General features: G+C 43.6%; 1 protein-coding gene across 1 annotated transcript in view; it reads left to right on the forward strand.

Moving 5' to 3' along the window:
- FGFR2 (fibroblast growth factor receptor 2) overlaps positions 1 to 17,372 on the forward strand; it is an 87,546-nt gene that overhangs the window by 8,718 nt on the left and 61,456 nt on the right. The window contains exons 3-4 of the mRNA XM_080401495.1: positions 11,376 to 11,642; positions 12,338 to 12,412. Of these exons, the coding sequence (XP_080257621.1) occupies positions 11,376 to 11,642; positions 12,338 to 12,412 (342 nt within the window). The remainder of the gene's footprint in view (positions 1 to 11,375; positions 11,643 to 12,337; positions 12,413 to 17,372) is intronic.

Below are 17,372 nucleotides of genomic sequence, written 5' to 3' on the forward strand. Positions count from 1 at the left end.
TGTTCAAGGAAGGGCAATTATCACAGCCCATTATGGAGGAATGTGACATCCCTACAGCTTTGGGTGAGGGTTGGATGCCCTTTCAGGGATCCGGTTCAGTAAGTTATTTGGCCCAGTACAGGAATTGCTAGCTGAGATTCTGGGGAATTGTACAAGCAGCCAGATTAAATCAGTCTTCATGTGTCCATTCTGCCTTTAAAATCTGCAGTCCTTTAGCAGGGGCATGGTCTTGAGCTGCAAACTAATTGGGCACGGGTAGAGTTGTTATTTACAGTCGGTGTTGATGAGACACTGGGAGTTGGTAATGTGTCAGTGTGGCAACTCTTTTGCAAAGTAGCACAAATAAGCCTGAAACATGCAATTATCTGCCATACAATTGCAGTTTTTTGAAGGGAGAAAAAATACTAACTTTTAGGCTAACTTTTAGGAATGTTTTTCCTTTAGTGATTTTTTTTTTTTTTTTTTTTTGGGGGGGGGGGAGCGCATTTGAGCCAGTCAAAGATACTGAGTTGTGGTGTTTGTGTTTTGTTTTTTTTTTAAACCATTTATATAGATAAACCCTCAAACCAGTGGCTGACTCCAATGGATGCATAGTTTTCTAATTTTAAAATAGCTCTTTCTTGGCAGAGAACTTGCAACAAAAATCAGGCTATAGTAGCTTTTTTACAGGCAAGTTACAAACCTTTGAAAGCAGAATTTACAATGAAAATGCTGACATCTCCAGTTATGCAAGGTTGTGTCCGCATGAGACGATGGACTATTGTGGCGTTTTGATAATAACCATAGCATAGCGCTTAATGAGCATATTTCTATATCCAGTTTCCCAGCTTTGGTAGAAATGATCACTTGGCTTTAAACAAATACGTTCAAAGATTAGTGTTAGAATGAATATTTAGTTTAGAAACAGATGGGAATGCAAGAATACTTAAGCATCCCTTTTTCTATCATTAATAGAGAAAACCTCCTTGTTGGAAGTGTCAGATTTTTAAGTGTTAAACATTTTGTGAGTCCTCAAGGTTGAAGCTTTACAGCGAAAGCAGAGACTTTCTTTGAAGCAGCACTCCTTAGCAATATAAACCCGTGGTTTTAAAAGAACCATCACCCACTTAGGCAAGTTACGTCTTGTCTGTTTGTAATAGTGCACCTGGTTTAACTAGAAGAGAAAATTTATTTCAGTGTAGTTAAACAAATGCAAAATTCATGCTGAAAAGACATCAGGAACCCAAAACATGTCTGTGAGGATGAAGAGCCTGGAATTTGGCAGTAGTGTGACTGTGGATTTGGTTGCCCAGTGTCAGGCTGGGTACACCGGGCTCCCATCGCAGCTGGGCAGGTGGGAGCATCCTCTGCAGAGTCGGTCAGGACGCACAGAGCTGTGTTTGTGGTGCCTCTGGACAACACTTGATTTGGCAAGGAGCCTTCCAGGGTAAAATTATCCTTACAGCGATTTGGGAAGCAATTTGAAATTCAGACCTTTGGATTTAGGTTCAGCACGTGGTGCTGTGTGTCTGCAGCCCTTCTGGGGGGATTTGGCACAGTATGCCCCCAAAATCAGAGGTGCCGCCTTGTAGTACAGGGGACTAAACCAGCTTTTAAACTGATTGAAAGAGAAGTTGGAGCAACTTTGAGTACAGTCAAATCTTAAATAAAGACCAGATTTGCAAAAGAGTGCAGCAGCCAGCAGCTCCTGTTATAATTACGAAACGTGCGCGGGGAGTGCTGAGCTGTTCTGGAAGTTTGGCCTTTCGGGTTTCACTCGGAGTTGAGAGCGTCAGCAAAACTGTGTTGGCATTTACTCCTTGGGGACTGTGCCTCTTGATGAGGACAGTTGCAAAATGAGATGTTCTGTAAGAGGGGTAAATACGTGGTTTTCTTAAAAAACAGCTTATAATTCATATGCCTACTAGTACATCTTCAGGTTATTGTTTCCCAGATCTTAATTATCACTGCTGTTGGGATTTTTTATGGGTTTTTCTTAATTATTATTGAAAAAGAACCCCATTTTTTTAGTGTGGTGTGGTTGGGTTTTTTTCATTTTTTTTCCTGGACCTACTTCTGAGTATTGGAGTAGTCAGCACCTGGTATAGAGATGTGTCTCACGGGCTTCACTTTCTGCTGGTTCAGGTCCTTTTGGACCTTTTGCTGCTTGTCACTGCACAAATGACACGATCCGTATCAAAGAGAGGGACAGAAAGGCAAACTAAGTGCTAGCTGAATTCTGCCGTGCCCTTCGCTTGCCATGCTATTATTATTTTAATTGTATTTTTAAAATGACTGTAAGTGAAAGCATTTGGTGAACCTCGGCGTAGCTGAGGAATTGTGAGATCTGACCTACTTTCATTCCCCTCCTCACATGCCGTTGCAAGTTGTGTGTAATTATTGCTTTTCCTCCCCCGCAAAAGAACTGGCTCATCAGTTTGGGACATTAACCGGTGTGGAGCAGCCTCGCAAAGCGCCTTACGGTAGCAAAGACACAAGAACTGAGAGGAGGGGAAAATTCCTTTGTACCAAGGAAAGGGCTTGCATTTATGAGGGTTTACTGGGAAAGGCAATGTGCTGGGGGACTGGAAGGGAGAAAAAGGAGGATGAGAAGCTGGCCGGGGAAGAGAAAATCATATTTTGGCTGTAGTTAGTTTTTTTCCTCTTAGCTTTTCATGTGTTTCTGCTTTGAAAGGAGTTTTGTGACATGGTAGTTATCACCCCGGGCTTTCTCCCAGGGGGCTTGTGGCTGTCCCTGCTGGGGTTTGGAGCTGGATGCTGTGGCTGCACATGCCTTTGCAGGCTGCGCTGACCAGGACGAATCTGTAGGGGATTAAGTCGTGGCTGGACGGAACAGAGCTTGATCAGAGTACCATGCTGAAACTTAGTTTTTAAATGTAATAAAAAATTGTGATGTAGAAAAACTGTGTAAGGTTCACAATGCTCTCTCTTTAGCATAGGATGTGGGGGGTACAGGTGAGCTGCTGGCGGGACCGGCAGCTGGGCAGCAAGGGGGAGTGTGCTTTTGTGAGACTTGCTTTGCAAGTTTGTAAAGTTCCCTGCTCAGTGTCTCCATGCTGCAATGTTCAGTTTGCTTCAACGAAAGTAGTATGTTTTGTAATCTGAATGCCACCCAGCGGTTTTCAAAAATCATTTAAAAAACCCGGTTTAAATTTTGAGTAGTTCTTGAGCTTGGTGCTGTTAAACGTAGTTTAATCGTGAAAAGCAATCCTGTTTAGATATTACAGCGTTGAAGTACCCAGATTTATCTGATACTGTTTACTCACCAGGGTAGCACAGGTATTTTGGACGTTCAGGATTATTAACACGGAGGCTCTGTAATAAATCTGCAACACAGCACTGCTCGGGAATAGCCCTTCTCCTAAGGATTCAGAAGCATTTGAGCCATCTTCCATTAGTATGGTGGAGTGCCCAGGAGCCACTGCTGCAGTGAGGAGTGAAGGAGGTGTCTACAAGTTAAAAATAACCCTTGTCATGTAAATGGGTGTGTGCCACCTGGAAGTGCAGGTAGCCAGCCTAGCTTTTAACATCAGGACTTGTTCTGCTGCTCTCTCTTTGTCCGCAGGTGCCACTGGTGACTATTCTCTGTGTGGAGCTGGAACTGTGTTAGCTGTGGTGCCTTTGACTAAACGTTCCTCTCAGTTAAAAGAGAGCCTGATATGCCTTGAAGCTTTGGAGTATTTGGAGAATATCCTATGGTTTAAACGTGTTGTGGATAGGACTTTCAAAATTGCTGAGGGGATGTTTTGGGGATATTGTTTCCATTGACTTTTTTCAAATCCTGCTTTAGGAAGTTGGGGAAGATAAATTTCAGGGGAACAGGCAAGATGAGACTACCAGATGAGCTGCTAAAATTAAGAGGATTTGTATAGTCAAGTAAAAGTGGGACTGTGTACAAAAGAAACAACTGCTGACTTGCTTATAGGGAATCTGAATAGATGTTCTCTGCATCCAGAACTAACACTCAAACATGAAATTGTGCAATTGTAATTGCACAGTTGTAATTTATTTCTTTTGCATGTTGAGCAGTACTAGTCCAGAGCATGGCCTTCGGCAAACCTGCAAGAAAAAAACCTTGTGTTTTTATGTTTGGATTTATGCTATGTTCTGTTATGTTTTTATGCTGCTCTTGAAATGCAAATAAGGGACCTGAAAAAAGCTACAGATAATCAAGAAAATATTAAACCCAAGAAAACCCCTTTGCAACTAAATATACATGCTCATACCTTTTCCCAAGGCTGTATATCTTACATGGAGCCTTTCCCATGCAGACTTTAGTGCTAAGCTGGACAATGGGAATTGCTTAAATTGCTCTGCATCTTGGTTATGTGCAGAATAGAGTCAGGAAGGTTTGATGTGCTGCGGTTGCTGAAAGTGGAAACAATGAGAAAATGATGCTCGTCTTGGATTCTGCTTTTTAGCGAGAAAAGGCTAATTTCAGCTTTTCATTTGAGGTTCTGGCAAAAGGTGATACATTTCCCCTTTGTACTTTATAATAGATTACATGACAAGACTTTTCTGTAATGAGTTTGAAGAGTAGTTAATTATTTTTGAGATTGCATTACACGCGTGTTAGGTTTGTGTGGTACTCCCCAGCACTCTTAGCACTGAGACCATCACTCTGCTTCTTTGGGCAGCTGATGGAGCTTCTGACTCGAGCAGAAATGGTCAAGATTTGGTGCCTGGAACTAAAGGTTCAAATCCCTAAGGTGATGGCCTGTAGTTTCTCATCATACTGATGAAATCACAAAGGGCAGCACAATAATTTTAGGGGGATTGGTGTGGCTGCTCAAGGTTGGGGGTGTTCCCTCCCTCCCTGGCTACCAAGTCTTTGTGCAGAAGACATACTGATGCTTTTCTGTTTCTTGCTCTGTCCTGTATCTAAAGATAAATCCTATGGTGACTGTTGTATAAAGAAGCCTTCATCCTGTAAGGAGCAGACTGTGAAGAATGGGGACAAACAGGAAGAAATTGCAGGGCAGTTCCCAGCAGCAGGAGGTGGCCTTGCTGGTCTCGCTGCTGTTTACTTTGAACTTGGCATGCTCTGAGTCTTCCCTGGCTTGGCTTCCAAAAGCATAAAGCACACAGCCAAGCCCATGAGCATGTGATACTTGGCATTTTTGACGTATGTTGCGTGGTTGTGCAGCCATAACTCAACCATCACAGCTATAAAGACAGGTAGGAGCAAGCAGGCTACAAGTTGTAGGAATTTTTAATCTCTGCATGAAGCCTAGCCAAGTACAATTCCTTTTTCTTATGAGCAGCCTTCTTCCTTTAACCAGGGGGTGAGACGCATCAGCCCAGCTGCTTTGCAGCCATCAAAGCCATGCTGAAATAGTTTGTGCACCTTACTCCATGCTAGCCAACACACTGATGTAGCAGGGGACCTCACGAGGTTTGCCTCCACTGGTTTCTTCTGGGTGTGATGAGGCCCCTGTGTCTGTAGCCAGGGCTAAATGCTGCTTGGGGGCAGTTACCTCAAGGAGTTGCAGTTCTGTAATTGCTCATCTGCCAGAGAGCATTACACAAGGCAGATAGGTGTAATCACGTGGGGATAACTTTTAGGAGCATTTACAGAGCTTTTTTCTTGGCCAGAGGGTCCTGCAAGAGGTGAAACTCTGCTGCTCATCAGAATTATTTATTTTTCTAAGCCTTCAAAGCTTAGGAAAACAAGCTAGTGCAGTGTAATTTTTTCCCTTACCCATGATCACATTGGCAAGTGTTTCAATTGGAGGAGATTCACTTTTTTTTTTATGATCTTAGTGTATGTAACGCTCAATAGGAGTTGACATGATGCTGGAGGTCCATGCCTGAGCAGGTCAGTGTGGCTGGAAGCTCTACACATGCTAGAGTACCAGACATGTATTATGTGGCAACACTTACTTCATTTGCAAATGTTCAGTTCCATGGCGAAAGAATTTTTCTAATTTCCCCCTCCCCCTAGTCTGGTTTCATCTCTTATACCCATCAGATGACTAGGTCCTTATAGAAATAAGGATAACAGGGTTAAAGAAGATGCCAGGAAAAAATACATCAATTTATTTTGGAGAGTCTGATGCTTAACGTTTAGTGGAAGGCACTGCTTTCAAGTAGAGCAGCCTGGGAGCTTGTTGTAAAGGAACAAGTGAAGATTTAGAATCTGCCGCATTTGTGTTTGTAACTGTCATGGGTATCTCTTTGATGCTATGTGTTTGATGACGTTAGTCCTAGATCTTTCTCATCAGATTTGAACAATTAATGTCTTCATACATTAGAGAGGGGGAAATGATTTCTGCTCTTTTTGGAGTGTTGTAGAGTGACAAGTTGTGTGGTTTTGGGTGGTGGTGTGGTGATGTTTAGTTGTTGTTTTGTTTTTTTTTTTTTTTTTTTTTGTGTTTTAAAATTATAAAAGGAACTGCAGTAATTTGGAAAGGAAGGTCTGTTATGAGAACAGAGACTTCCTGATGATGCCTGGCGGAGGCAGAGCTGGGCAGAGCTGACAGCTAGATGGTGGAAACGCAGGACAAATAGGACAGCAGGAATCCGGTGACTTTGGAGGAGCAGATGGAGGAATTGCAAACACTGTTTTGTCCCCCTTTGTATAAGCAGACGTGCTGGCCTTTGTGGATTTGGTTTGGTGTTAGCTAACAGGAGGTAGTCACCATGGCCAGGATGACTCTTAGCATTTCTAAACCGGTGGCCATTTCTTTTGTAGGCTGCATTTATCATCTATGGTCAGAAGAGGACACGCAACTACTCTTAATATTAGCTTGTCAACTTCATTTGAGGGAAGAGCCCATCGGCTTGTACCTGGGAGGTGGGAAGGAAGGTTGCAAACCTGACTGAAGATACCTGGGCTTCCTGAGCCGGCACAGAGGCTGTGTCCTGGCGGGAGCGTAAAGGCTTGGGTTTGACTCGCACAGTCATGGGATGGGGCTGTTCAGCTTCAGGCTTAGTTCAGGAGCCCCGTTCCACGTTGCTCATCCAGTGTGGTCTTGCTGGATCTCCCTCAATGAAAACCAGGGAAGAGGTAGGAGAAGCAGGAGGAGCGGTAGGGGTTGGCAGCCTGGCATCCCCTGTGGGGACATTCAGTGTTGCAATGAACCTCTTGGATTCTTGACAGGTCAGGTCTGTTGACCCTTCTGGGCACGCTATGGTGAGTGTTTAGTTATTTACTAAAGCCTTTTGAAGTGAAAGTGGCTTGATGGGGGCTGAGGCTTTTGTGTTACGGAGAGTTGTGTGAGAATCTTTGCTGGGGTTAGCTATTAGCTGATTGTTTAATTATTTGGCTCTGTAACTCAGTAACTAAATGCCTTGAGCCTTAAGATAAGCAGCTCTTTGTTAATATTTTAATAAATGGAGACAAATAATACTATAATAATAATTTTAAACCTAAGGAAATATAAATCTCTCATTTCAGTGACCAAATCTTGAATGAAGCATGATTTGGAATGTAATTGCATGTATCATAAGTATCTGAAACAGAGCATTCAGGGTGTCCCCAGACCTCTGTTGTGGTCGTGGCTTTTATACAAACAGTATTTACTCCATTTGATGGCTGGATGGCATAAACCGTGCTGTAAGACCATATGAGCAGGCAAAGAAAAAGTTCACATCTGTTTACTCAACAACAGCTTGGTTTTCCATGGCGGTATCGTTCAATAGCTCCACCTATAAAGTATAACTACATTGTATGCACCACTCTTACAAAGAAGGATGTAGCTGGGAGCAGACAGTGGCAGAAGCAACATGCCCTCCCTTGTCCCCCGGTGTTCAAGAACACCACCAGAAATTTTGCACGTGCCTTTGTTGCTTGTTTGTTTGTTAAGGGGTGATAGGCAGGTGTTATTCCCATCAGGTAATGCCCCTTCGCAGTAGGAACTATGCCACAATTATAGGATTTGCAGAAGAACGTTCTTAGAAAGTAATGCCGTGCCGCCTTGCCTTAGCCGTGCAGAGCCTGCCCAGCGAAGGGCTGATTTACAGCTTTCGGTGGTGGCTGAAGGATACGGTTTCAAGGCAGGAGTTCAGGGAGAGCTGGAGGAGCGTGGATGTGATACCAGATCGTCAAGCCTTGCTTCGTGCTGCAGGCTCTGCAGGGCTATCTCCTCCTCCCATCTAGCTATTTGACGAAGGGAAAATTCAGAAGGGTGCTGCTGAAAAGACTGGCGGATGGGTGCTAGTGAGGGCTGAGCAAACTTGCAGCCGTATCTCTCTGGTACCATCAAAAGACATGGGAGTGGGGAAAGAATCCTGATGTCAGCCTCGGGGGAACCGTTGATTTGATGGCACAGCATGTACATGAGTTCAAAATTTGTCCCTAAGTTTCAGAACAGTGCAAAAATCCTTGTGCAGTATCCTGGAGAGAGAGTTAACTTTGCAGCGTAGGTTGTTTATGTGCTGCCGGGAATTTTTTAACAGTTTAAACTGGTTGATTTTAGCAGTGAGGCTGTTGGGTGGACTTGTGCCTCAGAATCCCACCTGTTCTCTGTTTGCTTTTGGGCACCATTTCAAACCCACACTGGAAAAAGTTTATAGGCAAACATTATAAAAAGTGACAGTCTTAAGTGCTGCTACATTCTAGTTTGGCAACACAAAGGCTTACCTGAAATAACTCACTGTTTCCAAACATGACTTCATTATTTCATGATACTTTGTGCTGTATCTTCCCTGATACTCTAGAGAGACACAAATGGGAGAGGATAATATTTACCAAATGCTAATACATATTTGAAACTTGTTTTTCTTCAGTATGCTCGTCATTTTCCTTGCAAAATGATTTTTTTGGGGTCATTTTGAAATCAATTGCAGCTTTTTGAATTTGGATGTGCATTTGTGTTGACTCGGTGTAAATTTGGGGACAGTAGTTCAGAAAGAGATGCAATCAAAGAGGGAAGGTAGAAAATTACTTTCCTTGTGTTGGTATGGGAACAACAGATCTGCCCAGGAGGATGCTGCATCCTGTGTGACCATCCTTCGAGGTTCCTGGCACTCGTCAGCAAAAGCCACTAATGCACTTAAAGGAGGGTTGGGCGATCTTCACCCATGGTGGCTTTTAAAAAGTTTAAAGACATTTTTAGACTCCAGTATATTGTTGGCACAGTTAAACTCTGTAAAAGAAATTCTCTTTGCGGGTAGAGCATTACAAAGAAGTCTTAAAAACTTCAAAGTAAATTAGCTAGCTGGCTTCAGTTACCTTTTTTAAAAATTATTTGACAGTTGAATCTGAATTAAAAAGAAAAATCTCAAGCAGACTCAAATATAGTCATTACTGTTACAAAATACATGTAGAAAGGAGCCCATGCTCCTTTTGGAAATTAGGTTTCTAACAGCATAGTGTAGTACTCAGCGAAACACCTGATCTGTGGATTTGTGACTGTATCAGGAAGACTGAGTTAGTTGGAGGAGTATAAAGCTGTATATGTAGCTTGTCCTAGACTTTGAGTTGGAACTTTGCATACTAGAAAGCTTAGAGACCTTGCTATAAAATCAAAATCCAAGAATCTTTACAGTCTCTGTAATTGGTCTTGTTTAAGTGGTTTTAGGTGCTTTTCCTGGCTACCATCTTGGTGTGATGCGTGTGTCAAATCTGTTTGAAAAAAAGCTTGTTTACCCTGGGGAAGAAGCCAGGAGAAGCTTTACTTGCTTTGCAGGGGCACATCCCTGGGTCTGTTCTCCCTTTGCTTCAGGCAAACTTCCACTGAGCTCCCTGAAATTACGTGAGTCCAGGATGACTGGGAGGAGACACTGGGCACGCTATTTTCAAGTACATCAGTATAACCCAATATTTAAACGCCCGAGTGTCCCGCTGTGGTGGCCACTTCTGTGACTCATAGAATCATAGACTGTCTCCAGTTGGAAGGGACCCATAAGGGATCATCGAGTCCAACTCCCTGCTCCTTGCAGGACTACCGAAAACTAAACTACTGACAGAGCTTCAGCGCTTCCAAACTCCCATCCACTGGCCAGCTCAGATGTGACGCCTGTTTCAGACTTCTTTGTTGAAAGTGTGATACGAATAACAACACCACCATTCCCCGAGGATGAGGAACATGGGTTTCAGGGTTTCGGTATTCTTAGAAGCAGGGGTGGACACTGAGGAGGCACCTACTTTAATATTCCCTGAGACTCCCCAACAAACCAAAAGAGGCGTGTGTTTTATTTATGTATACGCACAGTGGTGCACAACTGGTGCCTGCGCAGGGAAGGATGTGTGCCGGGGAGCAGCTGTCTGCGTGGTGTGACCCTCCTCATGAGCAAACAGAAGGTGCCATCGTGTTTCTTTATTTACGGTTCACACTGGCCTTGGCGAGGCCAAGAGGCTCGTGGGAGAGGGATGCTGTGGTTGCAGGGAAAAGCCAGTTAACAAAAGCAGTCCCTATATCTGGCACAGCTCGAGTGCGTCATAGGTGTGCCGAGCCATCCCGCTGCCCGCTGCAGAGATGCTCCCGAGTGCCCAGGCTGCGGTTCCCTCCCCCCTGCTGAGAACCAGCCTTGGAAAGGGGCAATGAAGCTCTAGTAACTATAGGCAGATGTAGTTTTCCAAGGATGTTTTTTTGGAAAGAGGCTGTGGTTTGACATTCTTCTCATTATTTGGTTACAAAAGGGAACTGATGGATGAGCCGTTCTTCTTTTGAACTTGTGTATGCTGCGACTTGGAAAGCTTTGCTTGTGTTCCCAGGTTTCTGCTGTATTCTGCTCAGGAGAGGCTGTGAAATAAGAAATGAAGCAAAAAAAAAGATAAAGTTACTGTCATTGGGAGCGGAGTAGGCAGTGTAGAAGTCCAAGTGTAGAGGCTTAAGGAAGGGTGCAGGGAGAAAAATAAGAACATTGTATGTGCTGTGTATAGGAACTCATGTTTATTAACTTAGTTTTAGCAAGGGTTTTTTTGACCGTCCTGTTCTTCCAACACAGCTCCCTTCAGTTTGGTTCTTTTTTTTTTTTTAAAAAAGAAGCAACTTATAAAATAAGATGAATCATAGGCTCAAATGCTAAGATATAAAACTGAATTTGTTTTTTGAACTCCTCCTGCCTTCTCCAAAATCTTTGAAGCCCCCAGGTGCAGCATCACTCATCTCCCCAGAGTTGGCTCGCTGTGGCCAGTAAGAAGGGTTGTGCCCTTGCACGGCACTCGGAACAAGGCACGTGCCAAGACACCGATCCAAAGGGAGCGAGCTTTGTTTGTGGTTAACTTCTTGAAACTAAAGCCTACCCCATACCTGCATGTGGTTCAGTTTTATGAGACAAGTTGCTGGGCTAATCTGGATGAAACTTTTTTTTTTTTTTTAACATAACTTGATTTCTGTGGATGAAAAGGGCCTTCACTGACTTTTGTTGGAAATTCTCTCCTTTCCGTTCTCTTTCTTCTTTTTCCTCCTTCCCTTCCACCTTCGCAGAGCCACCAACCAAATACCAAATCTCTCAGCCAGATGTATATTCAGCACTTCCAGGAGAACCGCTTGAGTTGCGCTGTCAATTGAGAGACGCCGTCATGATCAGTTGGACTAAGGATGGGGTCCCTTTGGGGCCCGACAATAGGACAGTGATTATTGGGGAGTACTTACAAATTAAGGATGCTACACCCAGAGATTCAGGCCTCTATGCTTGCACTGCTGCTAGGACCCTAGACAGTGATACTCTGTACTTCATTGTAAATGTTACAGGTGAGTGAGTTAAACATAGGTTTTTGCATGTAGAAGCTGTAAAATGTCATATAAAGACACGTTATGATATAATGTGAAACGGTCCGCTCGGGCACAGCCAGTTGAGCTGAGTTCTGTAGTTATTTCAGGTATTTTCCTCCTTGTCTTGACCCTGAAATGGACTCAGTTTGTATATACTCTTTTTACTTCACGGGATCTATAGTGATTAACAGCTGCTGAAGAGCTCTCTGTGTTATGCCACTGTGACAGGATTAAATTATACAGAGTTGCTGTGATGGTGATAAAGCCGGTAGAATGAATACAAGCTCTGCCCGCCCCCCCCCCCCCCCCCCCCGCATCAGAAGAAGAAAAGGGGTGTCCTACATCCTTTAAGTTTAGAGATAGCTCACTCTGGAGACACTCAGTTCCGTTCAACTGAATGTCTTTAAGAAAAATAAAAACTGTAAGCGGAAAGAGACTTTTGGAGTTAGCAAGCTCCCTTTGGAAACTTTGTAGCACTTCAGGATTGTTAGCTAGTTTTGTTAGCGTTTTATAAGAATGACACACATGCTGTGGCTGGATTTTCTTTTTCTACAGCTTCTGCACAACTAACATAACATCTGTTCTCCTTGATAGATATTCTGTGATGTAGCATATTGGTTTATTTGTCTGTAAAAATAGGCTGGTTTAAAGACTTGATTATTTTTGATGTGCAGATGCCCTTTCCTCTGGGGATGATGAAGATGACAATGATGGGTCCGAGGACTTTGTGAATGACAGCAACCAGATGAGTAAGTAACAGCGATCTGCCAGAAGTCACTAGCAAGATCCACGTGGAAAATAATGTCCCGTCTTTTGCGCTCCTGCCTTCAGAGCTTCTTGATTGTTACTGCATGGGCTGTCAAATAGCGGTATCTTTGTCTTTCTCCATTTTTCTGTTTCACATAGTTCGTAACTTGGAAAAGAAAAAGAAAAATAAACTAATATTCCTCTAAACATGCTTTACTGGTCTGTACTTTCTTTCTCCCTTCTTGCTAGCATTTCTGCAGTTTCCTTTCTTACTGAACTGAAGTTCAGTCTTTGTCTGATTTAGACTCTCACAGATGAACTAACTTTCCCTGAATCTGAGCTGCAATTTAACAGAAGAAACAAAGATCCAACTCACTTTGTTAAAAGGTGGTATGGAAACTTTAAAAATAAAATTTAGTTGTAATGAGGTAAATCCTTCAAGCCTTAATCTCGGCAGAAATCTCCCCAGGGAGAATGAATTTGGACACAATGAGGTTCTTTTGTCTGCAAAGGACCTCAAGGTTTGTTGCAAAGAAAGCAATCCAGCACTAAACCCACATTTTTATGTTACTTATGCATGATGAAAATGGGCTAAAAGAGTCTTAAACCTATCTGAATGTTAAACTTCAGTCCCTTTAGAGAATTTGGAAAGCTATTAATAGGTTCTAAATAGAGCAGTTGCTAAGAAAGAAAAAAAAAAAAGTAAAATTCATATTGGTTCCTTATGCCCCTATGCACTGTTGCAAAATCCCCTCGGTGACTGGTAGTTTGCTAACGCTCGTGCTGTGTAAAGTCAATAACACACAGAACACAGAAATCCTTCATGGGAGGTGTCAGCTAGTTACCAAACGTGGTAGCCAGGTAGTATATTTGCTCCTCAGCCTGGTTGGTAATGGGCAGCTATACTGTATGCTTGAAACACTCGTGCAGATGATAAAGCACGGGCCTGATTTCAGCTGCCCTAGTTAGTTACTGTTGTATATGACTGCCCCGGTCTGAAGCTGTGAAACATTAGATGCTATTTAAAGTGATATAAGTTCTGAGCTGCCTGTTTGGCCCCTGCCATCTGTTAGTGTGATTAACCCCGGGCTGATTCACAGGTGCAGCTTGAAGTGGCTGAGATTAGGCAGCTGGAGGCTGCTTTGACAAAGGAATGTGGTGGCCAAGATAATTGGCCAGTTTGGAAAAGGGACACTGCTCTTAAAAGAAGTTGCCTAGGGAAAACCCACCAACCCAGGCAATGCTAGTGTTCCCCTGAAAAGGACTCGTGGGTAGAAATTCCTTTTAGGAAATGCCCCTCTGTCTGTTATTGCTGTAGAGGTTTATTGGTGTTGGTCAGAAAAAGGCTTGCGAAATTTTCGGCACGTTAGCAAAGACTGCTTCTGGACTGTGCCGGTGGCTTTGGTGATTCATAGTGAGCACAGATAGCTTTGGAGATATATATATAAATATATATATATGTAAAAATATTTTTTATACATATTTTGTGCCTATAGCAAGGAGGAAAAAAAGCAAAGGGCCTGATCTCAAGGCAGCTGTGCTCTGTAACAGGGTGGTAACCATTCCCACCCTTTCACGCAACAGGGAGATGTACCCAGTGGTGTCCCCTGTAGCACCAGTGATGTTCGTGTAATACGAGCTATCATTTTAAGCTGCTGCTAATCAATCTTGATTCAGGAGCTGGTGAAAGGCCATTGACAATTTCCGTCTGCCAGGGATGGGGTGTGTACTTCAGCGGGGGTCAACCACACTTTCCCTGCTCAAAGTGAAAGATGCCTCCAGAGCGTGAACGTTTAAACATCTCGGATGGCAGGGAGAGTGCAAACTCTTGCCATGTAGAAGGAAGGAAACTGCAAGAAGAGAGATTGCTCCCAAGCAGAGCCTTGTACAAACAAGTCCTCATGAGATCGCCCTTTGCAAGGTGCCTGCAAACTGCTGGGGCTTCTTGCAAGCTGTGGATGGGAGCAGGGAGCGGCGCAGCCTTCCTCCTGGTCTGTGAACGCTGGGTGGGAAGAGCTGTAACCGGGAGAACAGTCGTGGCACCGCATCCCTGCAAGCAGTCTGTTTTCAATGAAAAGTTGCATCATAGTAACTCAGTTGGATTAATGCAATGTTGCTGAAAGAGAGTTGTGATTTGGCAAGATCAGAGCTGGATGAAAATTAGGGGTGGGACTTGGTGCGGTGCTTTTGCAAACCACTGAAGCTTGTGGATCTAGTGTCTTCTAAGGCTTCCCGTCAGTATTCCTCTTCTAGATTTTATATCGCATCCAAAAGGCCATGTCTAAGTCAAGATGCTGTGTTGCAAGACAGGTTGAGAAGTGAGTGAGGAGCGGAGGGGTACGCTATGTCCGCCCTGAGCGTGCCACGTGGCAGACAGCGGTGTGCAACGGTCCGGTGTCCTCTTCTACCTTCTCCTGCCTGTGATGGGCAAAGCCTGGGAAAGTCCAAGACCTCAATGGAGCCCCTGGCTGCTGCTCTTTGAGAGAAGTTTTGAAGGGTTTCCTGCACCATGGTTTGAGCTTTGCAGATCTAAAACAATTTAACTGATAATTTACATACAAATTACAGCTGCGATCATTAAGGATAAGCAATGGAAATTGGCCTGGTTATGCCTTTACTGATGGAAACAAAAGGCCATAGTCTTCAAAGGTTGTTGCTTTTTGATGAAACAATTCTGATAAAGTCCAGCTGTCCTGGCATGTTAATTATGATGTGATGAGGCAGGAAATGGCTGTAGTGCCTTCCACAGGAAACTGAACCTTGGCATTCCCATTCCTGCATATTTAAAACCAAAGCAAACCTTTTAGAGCTGTTTTATTTATGATGCTGAGTATTCTTTTAAGCTTTTTTGATTTTTCTTTGCCTGGGTTACAAATATATTTTTCGGAGGCCAAGGTTTTCAAACACAGGCAGAGAGGCTGTTGAGGAAATTGAGTGTCCTTTTCGAGGCTGCCCAGAAAATACAACTGCTCTTGGAGCCGGTGAGGCTGTACGTGGCTCAGTAGCCATGAGGAGCAACTCGTCCTCGGGAGAGGCGGGCACTCGTGTGTACACATGTGCGTTTGACCATTTGCCCTGTGTGTATTTTTAAGTAAAAGGCATGCATAGCAGATTTCACTCTGCGTTTGGTGTCCTTTTAGCTTGACAGATATTTTAACTGTCTGAAAAAACACTGTGGTAGATTTGTTCCAGACTGCATCCTGAATAGCTTTTTATTACTTCCAGCTTTTGTTGAAGGGATTAGTGCTTGTGGGGAAGGTGCAGGATTGGTTCCACTGCAAAATAGTCTTCTCTCTCGACAAAATGGCTTTGTTGGCAATTCAGTTTTCCCCTTTGTTGCCTTAAAGAGCTGCCGTAGCTTGGTTCTGGAGGGTCGTCTCCAAGGATGTTGATCTGGGACTTCATTTTACAAAGCTGCAGGCTGATCGCCATCAGTTCCTAGTGACAGCGCTGGGGAAAACAGTGTTGGTACTTGTTGCCTCATCCTCATCATGATTTTGGGAGGTAGCCCTAACTTAAGGGGTTTCTATAATCCTGATTTAGTGCTGGTAAGGCAGCAGCTGTTGTGATGGTTGTGCTGAGGTCCACCAACAGTAATTTATTCTGGAGACCCCTGGGTACCCCTGAAGATACTGCTATTCTGCCCAGAATTCTAGTCAGGCGACTGGAAGCTTTATGACTTTTTTTCCTTATCACCCTTTAAACAATTTTGTCTGGGCCAAGCAATGGTAAATTGGCACCAAGAACAAATAAGTATCTAAATGTAATCCACATGCTGTTCTTTTCATGCCTTGAAGAATTTCAGAAAGGATGAAACAAGGTTCAAATTCATCAAATCCTGTAGAGTGGAAACCCACTCAAGGGAGCAGCAAAAATTGGATGGTGCCTAGAAGTGTTTTTTAATTAAAGGTCAAATACAATAGTACTGAAAACCATGGAGGGGTTTGATGTGGTCATTTCAGGTGCATTATTGCCTGCTGAACGTGCTTGTCAGGCAGGCTTGGAGTTGACTACTTTTGTATTTCTTTGTATCAGATGAGTTGAAATAAAAATTGAGGAGTCCTGAAGTGGTCCCCAGGGCTGCCTAATTTCAATTTCACATACAGGAGATTTGCCTGATTAGATGTAATGTATTTGCAGTGGAGTGCGGTGTGGGTCAGCAGGATATTTTCTTCACTAATGAGAGCTCTAAAAGCAGTCAGGAATTCCCACCCATTCCCCTGCTGCTCGTTACTTCTGTGTGCCGGAGTCTGCCCTGTTGTTGCTGTGAACTTTTCACAGCGGTGCTACCTACTTCCACCTGTCCTGTTAGCAAAGTTGGGATGGGATAGACACCGTCTGTAGAAGTTGTCGGCGCTTGGTGGTCTATACTCGTTAACTGCGTTCATTATTGGGTTTAGTGAATCTGGATGTTTTTCCTCTCAAGACAAATAGAAGCAGTCAAAGGTGCTTTTAGGTGTTGATGATTTAATCTATAAAGAGAAATGCTGTATGTTAATCAGATCAGTCGCTGTATGAAAGCACAAAATGAGGGTGAGTGTTACGGTTTCTGGATGTTGCTGCTTTTTTTTCTTTTCCCTTAAACATACTGAGGAGCTGCCAATGTATGTTATTACTACCTAGTGAAAAATGGTAGGATGTCTTGAAGCGTTTTCAGACAGTGTTTTCAACATGTGACGTCCGCATGTTTTCCTCCAAGCTCCCCTGTAATTCAGGAGCATTGCAGGTTACGCGGAGGGTTGTGTGAGGGGAAGCTTTCCGAGCAGAGTCCTTTTTCCCAGCCTGGGGAGTTTCCATTTCCCCTCTCCCTGTGGCACAGAACTGAGCTGCTTCTCTTTGTTCCTGCCTGCATCCTCCTGGCCTCTTCTCTGCTCCCACCTCTTCTGTAGAGCAAAGTTTTAGCTCCCTGGGTGTTTATGTATACGAGTCTTAATTGGATCACTTCTCTTCCAGGAGCAGAGT

This window comes from Falco punctatus (assembly GCF_963210335.1).
Source record: "Falco punctatus genome assembly, chromosome: 9".
In the NCBI taxonomy this organism is placed as follows: Eukaryota; Metazoa; Chordata; class Aves; order Falconiformes; family Falconidae; genus Falco; species Falco punctatus.